This window comes from Nanorana parkeri, unplaced genomic scaffold (genome assembly GCF_000935625.1).
Source record: "Nanorana parkeri isolate BGI_ZX_2015 unplaced genomic scaffold, ASM93562v1 scaffold1092, whole genome shotgun sequence".
Lineage (NCBI taxonomy): Eukaryota > Metazoa > Chordata > Amphibia > Anura > Dicroglossidae > Nanorana > Nanorana parkeri.
In genome coordinates this window covers 268948-286614 of record NW_017307360.1, presented here as the reverse complement: position 1 = coordinate 286614, position 17667 = coordinate 268948, and the positions used below count along the sequence as shown (strand labels likewise).

General features: G+C 40.8%; 1 protein-coding gene across 1 annotated transcript in view; it reads right to left on the bottom strand.

Moving 5' to 3' along the window:
* CCR10 (C-C motif chemokine receptor 10) overlaps nucleotides 1-10862 on the bottom strand; it is a 24206-nt gene extending 13344 nt beyond the window's left edge. The window contains exon 1 of the mRNA XM_018567781.1: nucleotides 10815-10862. Coding sequence (XP_018423283.1) covers nucleotides 10815-10862 — 48 coding nt within the window. The remainder of the gene's footprint in view (nucleotides 1-10814) is intronic.
* Between the last annotated feature and the right edge of the window lie 6805 nt (nucleotides 10863-17667).

Here is a 17667-nt window from a genome sequence, read left to right as displayed (position 1 = left end):
TGTGTGTGTGGTTGTTGTGTTTCTGTGTGTGTATTTCTGTGTGTGTGAGGGGTTGTGTATTTCTCTGTGTGTGTATTTCTGTGTGAGGGGGGCGGTTGTGTTTTATTCTGTGTGTGTGTTTCTGTGTGTGTGTTATTGTGTGTATTTCTGTGTGTTTGTGTGTGGGGGGGTATTATTGTGTGTATATTAGTGTGTGTGTTTATTTCTGTGTGTGGGGATGTGTTTCTCTGTGTGTGTGTATTATTGTGTGTGTTTGTATTTCTGTATGTGTGAGGATGTGTGTGTGTATTTCTATTTCTTCGCATTTCTGTGTGTGCATATTTGTGTGTGCCAGTAAATGTGTGAGTCTGTTGGTCTGATGGTCTGATGAAAACCTGTGGGGAAAAAACACACATACATAGACTGACACTGCACACATATACACATATACATATTTATACATACTAATATGACACACAGAGAAACATTAACACATACCAACATCACTCACAAAAATCCTGACAATACACGCACACAAAACATTACAAAAAAAATATACTGACATTGCATACAAAGAAACTATCACAAATACACACTGGCAGACATTAACACTGGTACTGAATATAGTTACATGTTGTTTTGAAGTTTGATATTTGGCAAGCAGCCCCCATGGAAATGAACTGAGTTTGAGACCCCTGGCCTAAACCTTTTTTTTTTGGATATAAAAAGGAAGGTTTGGAGTATCCAGGACATAAGAGAAGGATTACTCAGAGGGGGAAAACATTGTCTCTTTCATTTCCATCCTCTTTGTGAAATCTCTGTTGTTTACATTCACAGAGTAAACTAGGCTAGGGTAATGAGCGGTGTGCCTCAGGGTTCTGTGCTGGGTCCCATATTGTTCAACTTATTTATTAATGACATCGGGGAGGGTGTTAACAGCGATATTTCCGTGTTTGCGGATGACACCAAAATAGGGAGGGTAATAGACACGGACTTAGACACTATAACATTACAGGAGGACCTGGATAAAATAGGGGAGTGGGCATTAATGTGGCAGATGAGGTTTAATGTCGATAAATGCAAAGTAATGCACTTTGGAATTAAAAATAAACAAATGGGTTATACAATTATGGGTATGCCGCTGGGGAAGTCAGAAATGGAGAAGGATTTGGGGGTCATTGTAGACCACAAACTGAATGGTAGTTTGCAGTGCCAGGCTGCTGTAAACAAAGCTAGCAGGGTCTTGTCCTGTATTAAAAAGGGGATGTATTGCAGGGACAAGTCTATAATTTTGCCACTTTATAGATCATTGGTTCGACCTCATCTGGAGTACGCGGTCCAGTTCTGGTCACCAGTACTAAGAAAAGATGTCCTTGAGTTGGAAAAAGTCCAGCGGAGGGCAACCAAACTAATTAGGGGTATGGAGGACCAGAGCTACGAGACAAGGCTACTAAATTTAAACATGTTCACATTGGAGGTGAGGAGATTAAGGGGGGATATGATCTCCATGTACAAAATGTTCAATGGTGGTAGCAACATTAGCGATAAACTGTTTAAAATTAACTCCATTACAAAAACTAGAGGCCACCACCTAAAATTGGTGGAAAAAAAATTCCAGCACAAGGGGCGAAGGGGGTTCTTCACAGTTAGATCAGTTAGGGTCTGGAACTCACTGCCACAGGCGGTGATTTCAGCAAATAATGTGGAATTGTTCAAGAAACTTTTGGACGATTTCTTAAGGGACCGTAATATACAGGGGTACAGGTACTCCTAGAATGAGATCCTAATAGGTTGGACTTGATGGACTAATGTCTTTATTCAACCTCAAAGACTATGTAACTATGTAATTTTATTTCTACAAGAGAAAAACAGCTGCTGCAACACAAGGGCTGATCACAGTGTAGGACAGTGTCTCTAAACCATCACAGCACCCTTAAGGGCTAGCTCACACCAGAACTGCATTAGAACCGCATGCATCTGCACACCTGCGTTGTGATGAGTTTTGTCATGATTTTACCGCGATTGATCCGTTTTTTTACTATATTGTGTTTTGTTTTGTTTTTGTTGCTTTAAATTGGATTTCAGGTGCGTTCCAATGCGTTCTGATGCGTTTGCATGCATTTTGATGCATTCTGTTGCGACTGCTCTGGTGTGAACAGAGCACAAGAAAACCCATAGGAAAGCATTGTGATGCGTTTTTGATGCAGCTCAAAAATGGAACGGAGCGCATCTGGTGTGAACTAGCCCTTAAAAGTATGCAAAATCTCAAGGCACCCCAGTCTAAAATGTCATAGATTTTAAGGGGGACCCCACACAAAAACTGTTGGAACTTCTTGCACAGCCTCACAGAGAAACACAAGCACACAGTCAGATATGCATGCTGCACGTGACTTGAAAACAGGAAGGAAGCTACAGCTTTATTCTCTACCTTTTTGCAATACAACAGAGTACAGGTGAAACTCGAATAATTAGAATATCGTGCAAAAGTAATTGCAGTAAGTTCTGCAAAAGGGGCCCAAACCAAGTACTGAGTACATATGCATGCTTGTACTTTTCAGAGGTCCGATATTGTTCTATGTACAATCCTTGTTTTATTGATTGCATGTAATAATCTAGTTTTTTGAGGTTGTGGATTTGGGGTTCTTGGGGTTTTCATGAGCTGTAAGCCATAATCATCACAATGATGACAAATCACGGCTTAAACTATCTTGCTTTGCATGTAATGAGTCTATCTCATATATTAGTTTCACCTTTTAAGTTGCATTAGTGAAATAAATGAACTTTGCACGATATTCTAATTATTCGAGTTTCACCTGTATATACCATAGATAACAGAACTTATAAACACTGCCATCTAGTGACTGAAAATGTATACTGCAGGAGTTGTTGCTATAAACACAGTAATGTGTATTCTAACAAAAACACACAAAAAAGTGGGCTTCCCCCTTCACATTGAAGTGTCCCCTTCAAATCAAGATTCCCCCTTCACATCAGTAGCCCCCTTCACATCAGGAGCCCCACTTTCATACCAGAATCCCGCTTTTCACATCAGAGGTCCCCTTTTACATCAGGAGCCTTCATTACCCCCTTCATATCACAGTCCCACTACCACAAAATTGTGAGGCATCCCTGAGGAGGTCAGGAGGCACACGAGTGTGCCACGGCACCCTGGTTGAGAAAGGCTGGTGTAGGAAATTAACTTCATGCAAGTGGTCCTTTCACGGAAATATTCTCTTTGTATTGAGCGCCAATAATCTCACATAGACAGATAACTAATTCACACCAGAGTATGCTACTGAAGGTGACATGCTATCTGATGTGGAGCTAGAATTGTAGAGCCCACCAATTGGCAGCACAGTGGTTTAGTGATTAGCATTTCTGCCTTGCAGCACTGAGGGTCCCTGGTTTTAAATCCAGCCAGGTCACTATCTACAAGGAGTTTGCATGTTCTCCCTGTGTTTGTTTGGGTTTCCTCCCACACTCCAAATACATGCTGGTAGGTTAATTGTCCCTCATATGGATGCATGTAAGACAGGGACCTTGGATTGTAAGCTCCTTGAGGGTAGGAACTGATGTGAATGTGCACTGTGCAAATTGTTGGCGCTATATAAATACCAATAATAAATCAAATTGGGACCCTGCAGAGGAAGATAAGAATTTGTTGTCCAGTACCTTCTACATGTCTGCTAAGGACAACAACAACAACCCACCAATGCAAATAAAATAATGAAACTCTACATTTTGTCCTTCAAATAACCTGCTAACCTGTGTTGAACTGTTATGAAGTATTTACACAGATGCACTAAGCAGTAAACCAAAGCAGTTAAAACCAAAATGTTGTAAATGTTAACCACAAAAAAAAACAGGTTCTCGTCTTGGTTTTTGGTCTTATCTGTTGTCCTTTAGTCCCTAAGCTGTAAAGGCAGAACTTCCTTCCAGCAATAAATGTCACCGTTATTTGACCCTAAACCATCATGTAAGCCAGCGGTGGCAAACCTTTTGGAGCCCGAGTGCCCAAACTGGATCACTAAACCAACTTATGTGTCTCAAAGTGCCAACCCCGCACTTAGACCCGAATACTGATGATTTCTTTTAGAAAAACACTTCATACGACCGTCTGAACTAATTATGTGCTTAAATCTTAGAAGAAAAATACAATACAAGAGGTTTTAACTACACTACGGGAGTGATATGTACCTTTGTACTGTGCTAATCAGTGAAATGTCCCATTGCAGTGTGCTACTAAGGTACATGTCACGCAGCACACTGCAAGGGAACAGTCTCTCTACAGCTTGGAGTCAGTGGTGGAGCACCAGGGCCCAGTACAACTGTGACCGTTGTGACCCTGGTAGTTCTGCTACTGACTTCAACCTATAAAGGAACTAATCTTAGCAATACATTATATAACATTGCAGAATACTGCCAACTATAGAAGACTACATATCCCAGCAATACAATATACAGCAATACAGAATAGCACCGGCTACAGTGGACTACAAATCCCAGCAACACTACTTGCGCCTCTTAGGAGGTGTTGTGCCTCTTGGGGGGGCTGTGTGGCTCTTAGGAGAGGGGGGGCTGTGCGGCTCTTAGGAGAGGGAGAGTTGTGCGGCTCTTAGGGGGCTGTGCAGCTCTCAGGGGAGGACAGCTGCGGCTCTGTAAATAAAATAAGTCAGACCGTCCCGGATTGCCGCCTCAGCTGGTCATGCTCAGGCAGTGGCAGCCTTCTAACAGGCAAATTAGACAGCCGCTCGCTGGGGCCTCACTGGGTCCAAGCAAGGAGGAAGTGGCTGTTTAATATGCCTGTTAGGAGGCTCCTGCTGCCTGATCGTGACCGTCCTGTATCGCATACTGAGGCAGCAATCCGGGACGGTCTGACATTTTCTTAGAGGTGGCCCGAACCTGGGCTCGCGTGCCAGCCGAGAGGGCCCCGCGTGCCCTCTCTACCACGCGTGCCATAGGTTCGCCACCACTGATGTAAGCTCTGCCTATCCTTATGTTCTTATATAATATTTTAGGTGTCATATGTGAACTCATGTACATCCAAAAAAATGGGCTGAAAATCTCGGCTTATACTCGAGTATATACGGTAAATGTATCTAGAATTATTCAGTATAGATCTGCCTGCAGTATAAACTGTACATTATAGTTCAACATAAGACCCCTAATCACTACTGCAATGCATTCTGTGATTATGCTGGTTTTATAAGGCAAGATACAGTAATTGTTAAGGTCCCGTTCATGCTGTTGCACTGTGTTAACATGTGTTACGTCATTTACCTAATGCACCAAAAAAGTTGCATGTACTATTTTCTGTAATGGAGAGACAAAGACATCACATCGCACCAACATGGGACCCCCCCAACTAACTGGCGGGATCTGCACGCAGCCCCGAAAGACCCAAACGCAGCCCTGGTGAGATCTGCACACAGCCCTGGTGTGACCCAAATGCAGCCCTGGTGAGATCTGCATGCAGTCCTGGTGAGACCAAAATGCAACCCTGGTGAGATCTGCACCCAGCACTGGTGAGACCAGCACGCAGCCCTGGTGAGAATCAAATACAGCCCTCGTAAGATCTGCACGCAGCCCTGGTGAGACCTAAACGCAGCACTGATGAGACCCAAATGCAGCCCTGGTGAGATCTGCATGCAGCCCTGGTAAGACCGGCATACAGCCCTGGTAAGATCTGCACGCAGCCCTGGTGAGACCTAAACGCAGCACTGATGAGACCAAAATGCAGCCCTGGTGAGATCTGCATACAGCCCTGTTGAGATCTGCATGCAGCCCTGGTGAGACCGCACACAGCCCTGTAAAATATCTGAAAAGTCATGGATTGCTGAGATTTGTAGTCCTCTATAGCTAGTTGCCATTCTCCACTGCGGTATAACCAATGATTATACAGCAATAGAGAATGGCAACTAGCTATAAAGGACTACAAATCTCTGAAATCCACGATTGCTTGTTGCCATTCTCCTTTGTTGAATAATCATGGATTGCTGAGATTTGTAGTCCCCTAAGGCCGGTTGCCATTCTCCAGTCCATTGCTGTATAATCATGGATTGATGGGATCTGTAGTCCTCTATTGCTGGTTGCCATTCTCCATTGCTGAATAATCATGGATTGAGTTACAATTCTTCATAATTATAAAGAAATATCAGGATATCCCCACAGGAAATGTATTAAAAAATAGACCCACACATTTTTTTAAGATTGCAGTGGACCGCAGGGACGTCCCGAGTCTGGGTGACACCTGGAGCGGTTACCGCGTGCCAGCCCACACCAGGACTCAGGAGCTAAGTTCATTTCTGGCAGTTCAACAGATTTTCTTCTGTCCTTGCAGGGTCTTGACTCAGGTAGCTCAGAGGTCCACATTACCCACTTCCCAATAACTACACCACACAACAATGGGAATTTAAATGGCCACAGCAGCCTTTTATTAAAACACTTATAAAACACATTATAAATAACCATATTAACAATATTAACAACCAAACACCTGTACCAACTCGTTTGGTTTCAAGGTCCTTGAATCAGTTAGCAGTTCCCAGTTTCATGCATGCTGTCTCGGATCTCCTGTATAGTAACCTTGGAGTTCTAAAATCCAAGGTGCTTTGTATTGCAACTAACTAAAAAAGCTCTCAGTTTGGTGGAGTGGATATACATGTGGAAAAACAATTATTTTTTTTAAAGGGATACAAAGCTGCAATAAATTGTTTTTACATCTACCTTAAGGTCATCTTTAATGATATAATTGAGTGCCAAGTGATGAAGTCACAAGGCATTTTTTTACTGTGACCTTGAATTAACTGAACATGATAGGAGATCTCCCCACACACAGGAATAGCATGCTTAGGTCACCCATTTCTGTGGGTTCTGTCATAGCCTGGATGCTGTTTAGGTCCCTCAGGTCCTGGTGAGGCTGTACCCCTGAACTCCCAAAATTCTACTATCTATGAGCATCGGTACTGGTTTAGCAATTCTTCCATATCTCAAGAAAACTAACATTCTTTTATCTTGCCTTAAAAGTTTTTCAGGTCTGACATAGATACACTAATTGTCCAGATCCACCACAGAACTTATCCACCACAGAACTTATTACACAATGCATAGCTTGATGTTCTTTTATACTTGCATACTTTTCCAGCACTTTCACAATGATCTGAACTCAAAACATTAAGATTGGATATCTTATCTAAAAATGTTAATTGTGCCTAAGCCAGATCCTGAAAAATGTACCTTGACTTACAGTACTTCTAAAGAATAGCAATGCATCTTCTGGTATGCGAGTGTGTGTATGCACTCCTGTGGGTACAGTTTTGTAGCTATATAGCTGCCTCAGTCTGCTAGTCTCATGAGATCTGATGGTGTCTGGTCTACTCTGCTGCTCACTGCTCTCCTTGCTGGTTAGGTGTATGAACAGCTTGCATCTCCCTGTATCTGCTTCATCCATTCTGTAGATCTGTACTTTCTGAACCTCTTCTGCTGCTTTTTGGATATTACCCCACCAGTCATCAGATCACAAGTCATTAGGGGGGAAACTCTGACATGAGAAGCAAAGCCATGCTTCTACCAAGATGGCCACCTCTACAAAGAGCAGAACAAGGTATGTATGGTAAGTCAAGTCAGCAATGGGGAAATTATTATCTGTAGGGAGATCAGAGACAATACTAGTGACTAGTCATTTGCCCTCTGCTTGTCGTTTTGGAGTATAGATTACACAGTTCAGGACCTCTTTAACCGCCTCCCAGCCAGCCGGCTGTTGTAGAAAGCCAGCCGGCCTGGAGCTTGCTGGATCTCTGCTTCATAAGCTTCTTTGGAGACTTCTGATGTCTCCATAAAATGGACCTGTCACATCTTTTGCTATCACATAGGGGGGTGTCTTAGCCCCCTATGTGATAACAGTAACGTTAACTGAAAAAACAAATTTACGTTGCAAAAAAAAAAGAAAGTCACACATGAAAAAGAATAAAAAAAAACACAAACATTTTTTAAAGTCCCCACCCATACATACATGTGTGCAAACATGCGTCAAGTGCGCATACGTGTGAAAATTATGATTAGGCCGCACATATTGCATATCGCAGCGAACGTCACATTGAGAGCAACAATTCTAGGGACATCAAACACTGATAACACTAAACTGATGAGCGGTAAAAGCTTTTAAAGGCTATGTCCAATTTTGGGTATAGTAGTTTTTTTGCGATTTCGCGGGTGTGCGCAATTTCAATGCTTGATATGTTTGGTGTCTATTTACCTGATGTGACCCTGTTTTTTATATTTTACCAAAATATTGGGTAATAATAATTGGGTAAAAATAATTGTTTCCTAACATAATGTAAAAAAAAACGTATTTGTTTCAAAAATTTCAGTAATTTTTCCTTGATATAATAAAAAATAAAACCGCCAGTGGTGATTAAATACCACCAAAAGAAAGCTCTATCTGTCCCAAAAAAAGGAAAAATGTCCTGGACAGGAAAGGGGTGTAAACATCTGGTCTTCAAGTGGTTAAAGAAAATCTTTCACATGGGTGTCACTTGCAGATTGAACATAGCTGCACAATTGTAATGAATGCACAAAGTGCATACAGTATAGTAATGTGTAATATAGCAAAGTGCCCATAGTAATCAGATATTAACCTCTACCTCCCAACTGTCTCTCATTTGGAGGGACTGTCCATCTTTTGGAACCAAATCCCTCTGTCCTCTTTCCTTCTCAGTTGTCCCTCTTTTTGATCTGATGTATAGATATCTATGAAAATGTTCTATTTAACAACCAATCTTCCTATCTTATCTCTTAGTTTTTTTTTTGCTATTTTCAAAAGCCAATATAAAAGGAAAAATAATGGTGAAAAAACAATTCTGGGTTTAATCAATAGGTTTTGGCATATACATTAGAAATGGCCCGCATAATTGGGGTGCAGCCGGAGTTTGTCCATTGTCTAAATACAGAGTGCTGGAATGTGCCCCTCTTTATTAACTCAGACTCATCTCACAAAGTTGGGAGGTATGATTAATCAACTGCAATGAGGTGAGAAAAAAAAATATTAAACGTGTTCACCACTGGTAACAGTTTTTTGCACTGCCTTGTTAAAAAAAAATGACAGTAAGGTAATTGTAGAGACGAAATGCACTTCTTTGTAGCAGCTCACAGCCGTGCCAGTTAGAAAGCCACCCATTGTGCTAGGACTTACTTGACTCATATCTTGCCAGTGTTTACCAGCGGTAATCTGTTTTCTTTTGAAACTTGTCGCTGTGAGTGAGAAGATGTTTTCACATCTTGTTTCATATGTCTTTGATAGGCAAAAACACATTTCAAAACTACCTTGTCATGTGCGAAAAATATCTTCATCTTTGTGCCAAATAAGGTACATGGCAATATAGCTTTTTATCTAAGGAGAACTCTGGGGGAGAAACAAAATTAACCCTTTCAGTCGATATACTGTTTATAGATGTGAGCACACCTAGGAAGATTCCAAAACCGCAGCGGAGGAGACAAGTTGGAGGGAGCACCGTGACGGCTGGCCAGCTCGGAGATTTGAGTATATCATTGTTTATCATTGTTATTTTTTAACCTGGACAAAAATGAGCACTTAACACTTCCACTGCAGGGCTAGCCCCACTGCAAGGGATAAGAAAAGGTTTTCCTGGCGTTCTACTTTAAGTCTTGTAAGTTGTAAGGTGGGGCCTCCTTGTTTTTCCACCACATCCCTTAGACGCTAGATTGGATTGAGATTTGGAGAATTTGGAGGCCAAGTCAACACCTTCAAATCATGTTTTCTGTGATGAAAACTGGGAGGATTATTCACAAAAGGGTGAAGATTTTGGAGAAGTCAGGAGAAGTGAACAATCTAGAAAAATAGCTGATTTGGAAAGATTCTTCAATTCAGCTCACTTTCCAGTTCAGCTTTGTGGTCCTAGATTGTTCATTTCTCCTGACTTCTCCAAACTCTTCAGTAAGATACAGTAAGATACATTTTTGTTAATAGTTAAGGTACTTGAATACATTTTTAAGATGTAACCCCTGAGTTTAGTGTCACTTTAAGCTGTATGTCTGCATGAGCCTTGCAAGTCTCTTTACGACGTGCAGCCAATTCTAATGCATACTAAATTCATTAATGAAAATTAGTTGGTTTCACCCCTTTATTGTTACTTCCATGCTACATATGTAAAGTATATGATATACTGTATAGGGTACAGAAAGAGCTATTCAGAAAAGGAGGTACGTGTGAAATAATGATGCCACAAACTATGCGAGGTCTGGTAAAGTAACTTTGTAAGCATGAAAATGCTTGAGGAAACAAGGATCATTTAAAATTTAAATGAGAGAGAACAGACAAAAGCCCCTATCTAGTAATGAATTATATACAAAATTAGCTGATTATCTATGTTTCCACAGGCTGACTGACAGAAATTATGTTTCACATGAACTTTAAGCCTACAAAACCCCCAAAAAGCCTTCCTGTGGCAAATGGTTTCTGAGAGCCTAGTAGACAGTACTAGTCATTGTAGACTAAGTAGCCCCATATTGCAAAGCCATTAAACTTACAGGGTTATTCACAAAAGGGCGAAGAGTTTGGAGAAGGCAGGAGAAGTGATCAATCTAGGCCAATATACTGTAGCCGATTTGGAAAAATTCTCCAATTCAGCTCACTATCCAGTTCTGATATGTTGGTCTAGATTGTTCACTTCTCCTGCCTTCTCCAAGCTATTCACCCTTTTGTGAATAACCCTGTTAACCTTCCTGGCGGTATTCCCGAGTGTGGCTCGGGGTTAATTTTCAGTACCAATAGCGGTAACCCCGAGCCACACTCGGGATTGCACAAAAGTGCCACTTACCTTGTCCCGCGGTGTCCTTTGCTGTAAGCGCCTGGCCGATGCCGGCATCCGACTTTCAGTTTACTTTTTGGCGTCACAGCAGGGGCAGAGCCGGCAGGCAATTCAAAAGTGAAAACATGCAATATACACAGAATACACACAATACAATGTAATCTGCTATGATTTACATTACTGTATCAAATCATTTCACTTCAGTTTTGTCCCTAGAGCTTTGTCCAGTTCCCTGCCTGCACTTTTACTGTTCTTTCACTGTTCTTTCTGCCTGGAAACTTGTGAACGTCCATGGCATCCAAAAAGCGTCCCATTAGGTCAAAAGCGGTTTTAGACCAGGTAGATAAGAGCGATAGTGATTTAGAATCACTTGCAGAATTGAGCGATAGCGATTCATGGGGAAATTCATCATCACACACTGAAAGGGACGACAGCGACAATTATGCGACCAAGCTCAGTGATGTGCGAACTTGGTGCTCTATTGACTGTGGTACGGATCAGGCAGCGCCCCCAGAATTCCCATTTACTAGACCGTTTTTTAAAATTATTATATTATTTTTTTAAAACAATGTACCGCTTTGGCATGCAAAAATACTGCATTATCAGACCGCCAAGGAGGTTAATGTCATCAGCAAATTTCCCTGCACCGCTTATTTCTTCAGACCTAAAGGTCATTGTGTGGCCAACTTACGGGCATTCAAGTATTTACATACCCTCCCAGAGCTCCTGTTTTGTGTTTACATTAGGTATTAGAATGCTGGAAGGCCATTGAGTCATTGAGTCACTGATGGGAGGGAGAAGCAGGGTCAGTGGAGCTGCTGAGAGAACCTACTTGACACTTTAATAACACTCAATGAAAACTTTTTTTGACCTGTGACTCAAAAATACCTAAAGTACAACTAAAGTCGGCTGTACTTACCTCCACTCCAGCAATCCTACCCCTGCAACTGGCATCTTTGTCAGTCCACCTGTCGCTGCCCCTTTGCGTTATCTACTTTCCGGATCATTGTCTCCAGCTATCTTTATTGGTTGCTCTGGGATGATGGAACTCCAGCACATATGCATGGAAGTTAAATTATGCCGGCACCAAGGCATGCTGGGATTGCGCACTGACCTAAGCACATATGTGGCTCATTGTATATTTAGAAGAAGAAGAGGTGGCAGACAGAAGAGGACTTTTTTCATATATACAGAGTTTCTTCTGCAGTAAACTCCTGCCTGCTAGCATTTTGGCAGTAAGACTATAGCTCCACTTTAAATCAGTCAACTAGCATTTTCATTAGGAAGCCAGCAACCAGTGCTTCATCGACTAATAATTTTCGTCATAGTTTTCATCAACAACACTTTTTCAGTGACCAAAACTAGACTAAAACTAAATAAAAACTAAGTTATGATGACTGAAACTATAATGAAAATATATTGACATTTTAGTCAACTAACTAAAACTAGACTAAAATGTTAGGGGGAGAAGATTTGGGAAGAGATCCAATCAGAACTAATCTCTTTGGACTTCCAATTCTGGTTCCATCCTGAATGGACGGCTAATTGATAATATGCGCAATGTCATTACAGCTAATATAGTTTTTCATTTTAATATTTTAGAGTTGCACTTCGGCTTGAAAGAATGAAGAACGTTATATGCAAGTTGTTATAATCAATGCATATCTAATCACTGGTCCTTTGTTGAAAATACTCAATATTATTCTTTCTTTATAAGACTTGGTTTAATCTAATTTTAAGATAAATAATACCTGAGCATGTTCGGCTGAACTGAAAATAGCCGTGCTTGGCTAAAGTGAATAGCTGAACGGGGTTCGGCTCCCTTCACTTCGGCTCGGTTATTCACTTGGCAGCCTTCGGCAGCTTAATGAATAGCCCCCTCAATGGCATTTTAGTCAAAAGACTATGACTAAAACTAAATTTGCTGTCAAAATTAACACTGCCAGCAACAAGTTCACTTTAAAGTGGACCTAAACAAAAAAAAAAAGAAGGATTTTCTATGTTATAGGGAACATCTAGAAATGTTAATTCCACCTAAGCATCACCCTGAAAAATCTGCTTTTTGTCTTGTATTCCTCCTGAAAAATAGCAATGGACTTCTGATGTGTGAGTGTGCCTAGGCACTCCTGTGTCTCCAGCCTCAGAGCTGTACTGTATATCTGAATTCTGAGACCTGTGCAGATTTGGAGAGAGATTGCTGACATTTGGAGTGAGATTTGGTGATGTCACTACTGTTCTCCTTGCTTGAGGGAAATATGCACTGTATGCATCTCCCTGCTTCTGCTTCATTCATTCTGTTGATTAGTGCTTTATGATGCTTTTTGAATATCAGAGATACACAATGCAGATCAAGTCATGGAAACTCAGTAATGGGGAAAATAGCAGCTGCTTGGGAGATCACAGGCAATACTGGTGACTAGTACTTTGCCCTCTCCTTGATGTTTTTAGGCACAGCTTCCAGAGTTCAGTTCTTTAACAAGATAAAAAGTTTGTTTTGACAAAGAGAAAAATGGGTCACCCAATGAATCTCATTATTATTCACATGTGCCTGCTACTTGCCATAAATTCTTCAGTCTGTCTCTGCCAAGATACCATTGGGTGCCTGCAATATATATTGTACCTCCAAGCCCATCTGTCCATTTGGCTCTACTGTCCGGCCACATCTTCCCATTTATTATACAATTGGCTCCAACAGTACCTATCCCAATGTGGTTTCCTGCTCTATCTGACCTGCCACTTCGTCCTTTTGTGTTCCTGTCAATCAGGTTAACCAGTTCAGCTCTCGCACCAGTATACCCCCTATGGACCAGGCTTATTACATTTCTGCTATGAACCTGTTTATTTGGTGATAACTTTGTCATTACTTATGATAACAAAGTAATGCATTATATTGATTTTCTTGGGACAAACAGCGCTTTCTTTCATTAATACTATCTTGCAAAATGATTGTATTTTCTATGCAACCCTGTTGGTAAAAAATGTATAATGCACTTTTTTTTAACTTTGATTAGTGTTAGTTTTAATAAAGTTAGTGCTACTGTTAGTAACCAAAATGAACATGCTGGTACAAAGCATTGCAAAGTTATTTACAAATGAAATACAAATTATTATTTTTCTTATTTTGGCATGCTGAAAATATGCAGCGAGCTGCATATATGTGGCTCATTCTACATTTAAAAGAGGAACTGGCAGGCAGAAGGGGGCTTTTTTTTTGCAGAAAACCTGCTGGCATTTTTGGCAGTAAAAGACCAAGACTGTTTTTTTAAAAGTTTCATGCATTTTCATCTTGTAAAATAAGCGAACAAAACTGATAAAAACTAAACAAATGTTTAAACATTATATAAGAAAATAAAAATGCAAAAAAATCAACAGGAAGTTCCATTATAGCAGCAGTTGTAGGTACTGCTGCAATACATGTAAAGTCTCGGCTGTCATTCTGCCAGCAGAAAACTGCTGGAGCGACGGCAGGGGCAGTGGCAGAGGGAGAGGGAGTGCTGCATATTCCCTGTGTACTTTTATCAAGTTATTTTTGGGTGTACTTTGCCCAGCCAAAGTCTACAACCTAATAAATGGAATTTTAACTAGGAAGTACGTGCTTTGGCCACCTTTGGCTGCCTACCTGGCCTCACTATTGTCCAGTAAGGTTGCTTATCACATTTACTGACCAACAGTGATGCATAGGTTAAAAAGTGACCTGTGGGGCTCTTTAGAAGATAACTGAAAGAAGTAGTAGTATGTTACATACCAGTGGTGTTTATTAGGTCTGGATCCAATATTAATCCACTTTAAAGTGGAAAACACATTTAAAAGAAAGCTGTCATAAGGGAAACACAGAGACTTCCATTGCTGAGATTTCCTGAACACGGTGGTTGCCTGACTATCATGCTGACACTCTTGATTCAGTACAACTTTGAATCAGTCATCTCACATTTTTCTCACTTTTCTTAATTTTTCCTAATCTGAATACTTGCTTCAGTTCAATAATGAAAGCAATAACGTTGGTGGGTGAGACTTAAAACCAGTCAACTAGTATTTTTAGAAAATGACTCACCATACTCTATGCTGCAGCAACTTTTCTTGCTTATTTAATAGCAGCAGAAAAGTGCCTTTTAATGTTTCTTTGATAAGAAAGTCGATGCAGTGCAGTGATCCATTTTCTTTACTGACTTCGCCGGAGTGTAACAAGCCAGACTAGAACCCGGAGATTTTGAGTTGGCCACTCACCTTAAGTACTATACTTGTCCTCTTGTTTTATTTTCATAGGGAAACCAACAATTTACTTTAGGCATATTTAACAATACAGATTGTTAAGATTTAAAATTTGCACAAACTTACGAATCTCAAATATTTATAGGTGATCTGATTACTTCCTTCATTTTTTAATGTGATTTAGGTTGAAATGTAAAGGTTGTATTAGTTCTTACCTGCTCGTACAGCTCGGTAGGTAGCATATTGGATCAAATACAGGCGATTTAAAGAGTCTTAGAGATTTTCGTCTTGCAAGGTCTGTTTGCAATATCCATGCACATATGTATAAACTCTTTTCACACAATAGAACCTGAACTCCCCTCCCCCAGGAAATAACCAGAAGTTGGAGAATACATTATCTCCATTAGCTGTGTATTATTAGTAATAGTCCTAACCACAAGAACAACCAGCATTGTGTTTAGAAACTACAGCAACTGTTATTTTAACCAGCAGCTAAACCCTTTCTAACAATGCTCAGGAGAAATGTAAAATGCCTGATGAAAGGCATTATACATGCCTGAATGTTTGCATCTCATCACTTAAACTCCAAGCTTTCTGACAATGGTCACAATGAGAAATAGAGAGGGGAATCCACATAGTGGGGACACAAACTGTAAGAACAACTTGATAGGGGTTCTAACTTTAAAAAGGTTTTACCCATACATACACTTTGCGTCCCATCATGACCAAAGTCTGCCCCTAATTTGTCTATATACCGTATATACTCGAGTATAAGCCGTCCCGAATATAAGCCGAGGTACCTAATTTGACCAAAAAAAACTGGGAAAAAGTATTGACCCGAATATAAGCCGAGGGTGGGAAATGAGGCAGCTACTGGTAGATAGATACCAATAAAATTACATTAATATTTATTTAAAAGAAAAATAACCTAGCTCTGTAAGTGGAAAAGGGGGTACAGGGCTACATATCATGTACTACGGATCATTTAACCCATTCATATTAGCAGAGGATAATTGTAAATCTATTGTTCAGTGCACTCTATATGTAGTATATAGTACATGTACATATAGAGTGCCTGCAACAATACATTTACAATGATCCTCTGCTAACATGAATGGGTTAAATGATCCATAGTACAGGGCTACATACAGATCATTTAATACATTCATGTTAGTATAATTGTAAATGTATTGTCTGCACTGTATTAGCAGTATATACTCTATATAGAGTATATACTGCTAATACAGTGCAGACAATACATTTACAATTATACTAACATGAATGTATTAAATGATCTGTATGTAGCCCTGTACTATGGATCATTTAACCCATTCATGTTAGCAGAGGATCATTGTAAATGTATTGTTGCAGGCACTCTATATGTACATGTACTATATACTACATATAGAGTGCACTGAACAATAGATTTACAATTATCCTCTGCTAATATGAATGGGTTAAATGATCCGTAGTACATGATATGTAGCCCTGTACCCCCTTTTCCACTTACAGAGCTAGGTTATTTTTCTTTTAAATAAATATTAATGTAATTTTATTGGTATCTATCTACCAGTAGCTGCCTCATTTCCCACCCTCGGCTTATATTCGGGTCAATACTTTTTCCCAGTTTTTTTTGGTCAAATTAGGTACCTCGGCTTATATTCGGGACGGCTTATACTCGAGTATATACGGTATATATTTAAAAAAGTCTACGTTAAGAGACAGAATATCTGGGAATCGTCTCATACAGAACAAAATTGAGGTACAATGTTAGCCAGAACTACTAAAGAAAAAGATTTGGTGGTGCTCATTTCAGATGATGGCAAAATTAGTAGTGTGGCCAGAAAGCAGTAAAAGCAAATAGAATCCTGAGGTGTACCACTAGCAGTAATAACAGTAGGGATAAGCTTAGGTTCAGACAGCTCCAGTACCTCATTACAGCCAGTACCAGAGCTTGATTACAGTCAGCACCAGTGACAAAATGCAGCTAATACCAGTGCCTGATTACAGTCAATACCAGTGTGAAAATATAGGCAGTACCAGTGCCTGATTACAGACAGTATTAATGCTTAAATACAGTCAGTACCAGTGCCCGATTACAACCAGTACCAGCAGGGCCACCATCAGGGGGGTACAGGAAGCACTCCAGTACCGGGCCTGGACCCTATCAAGTCAGCAGGGAAGCCTGAGCCGGCACGGGCTGCCTCCAGGGAGGAGGATGGTGCTGCCCACTTGCCATAGTAACCAATTAATGGAAGGCTCCTCCCCTCCTTCTCTAAAGGTGTCCGGGCCTCTGCATGGAAGCAGGAGAGGAGCTTGTTCATGAACTATTTACTATGCCGAGTGGGCGGGCACATCTGCTGGGTAGGCCGATCAAGGTCCCGCCTGCTCTTGCTTAGGCTCTGCCCATCCTGCCATTAGGCTCCGTCCCTGAATCACTCACAGTACTTGGTGTCCCTAGCAGGAGCTGGAGTCCTGCCCTGAGGTAAGCTGCAAGGGGTAAGCAGCTTAGAAGAAAGGGGGGTGCACTGTGTAAGATAAAGTATGCAGATGTAAATAGTGTTGGAAAAGGGTGGTAGCCTGTTACCCTCTTTCAACACTGTTAACTTCTTAGCCCCCTGCATCACTCTTACTACACAGCTCACCTCTGCAT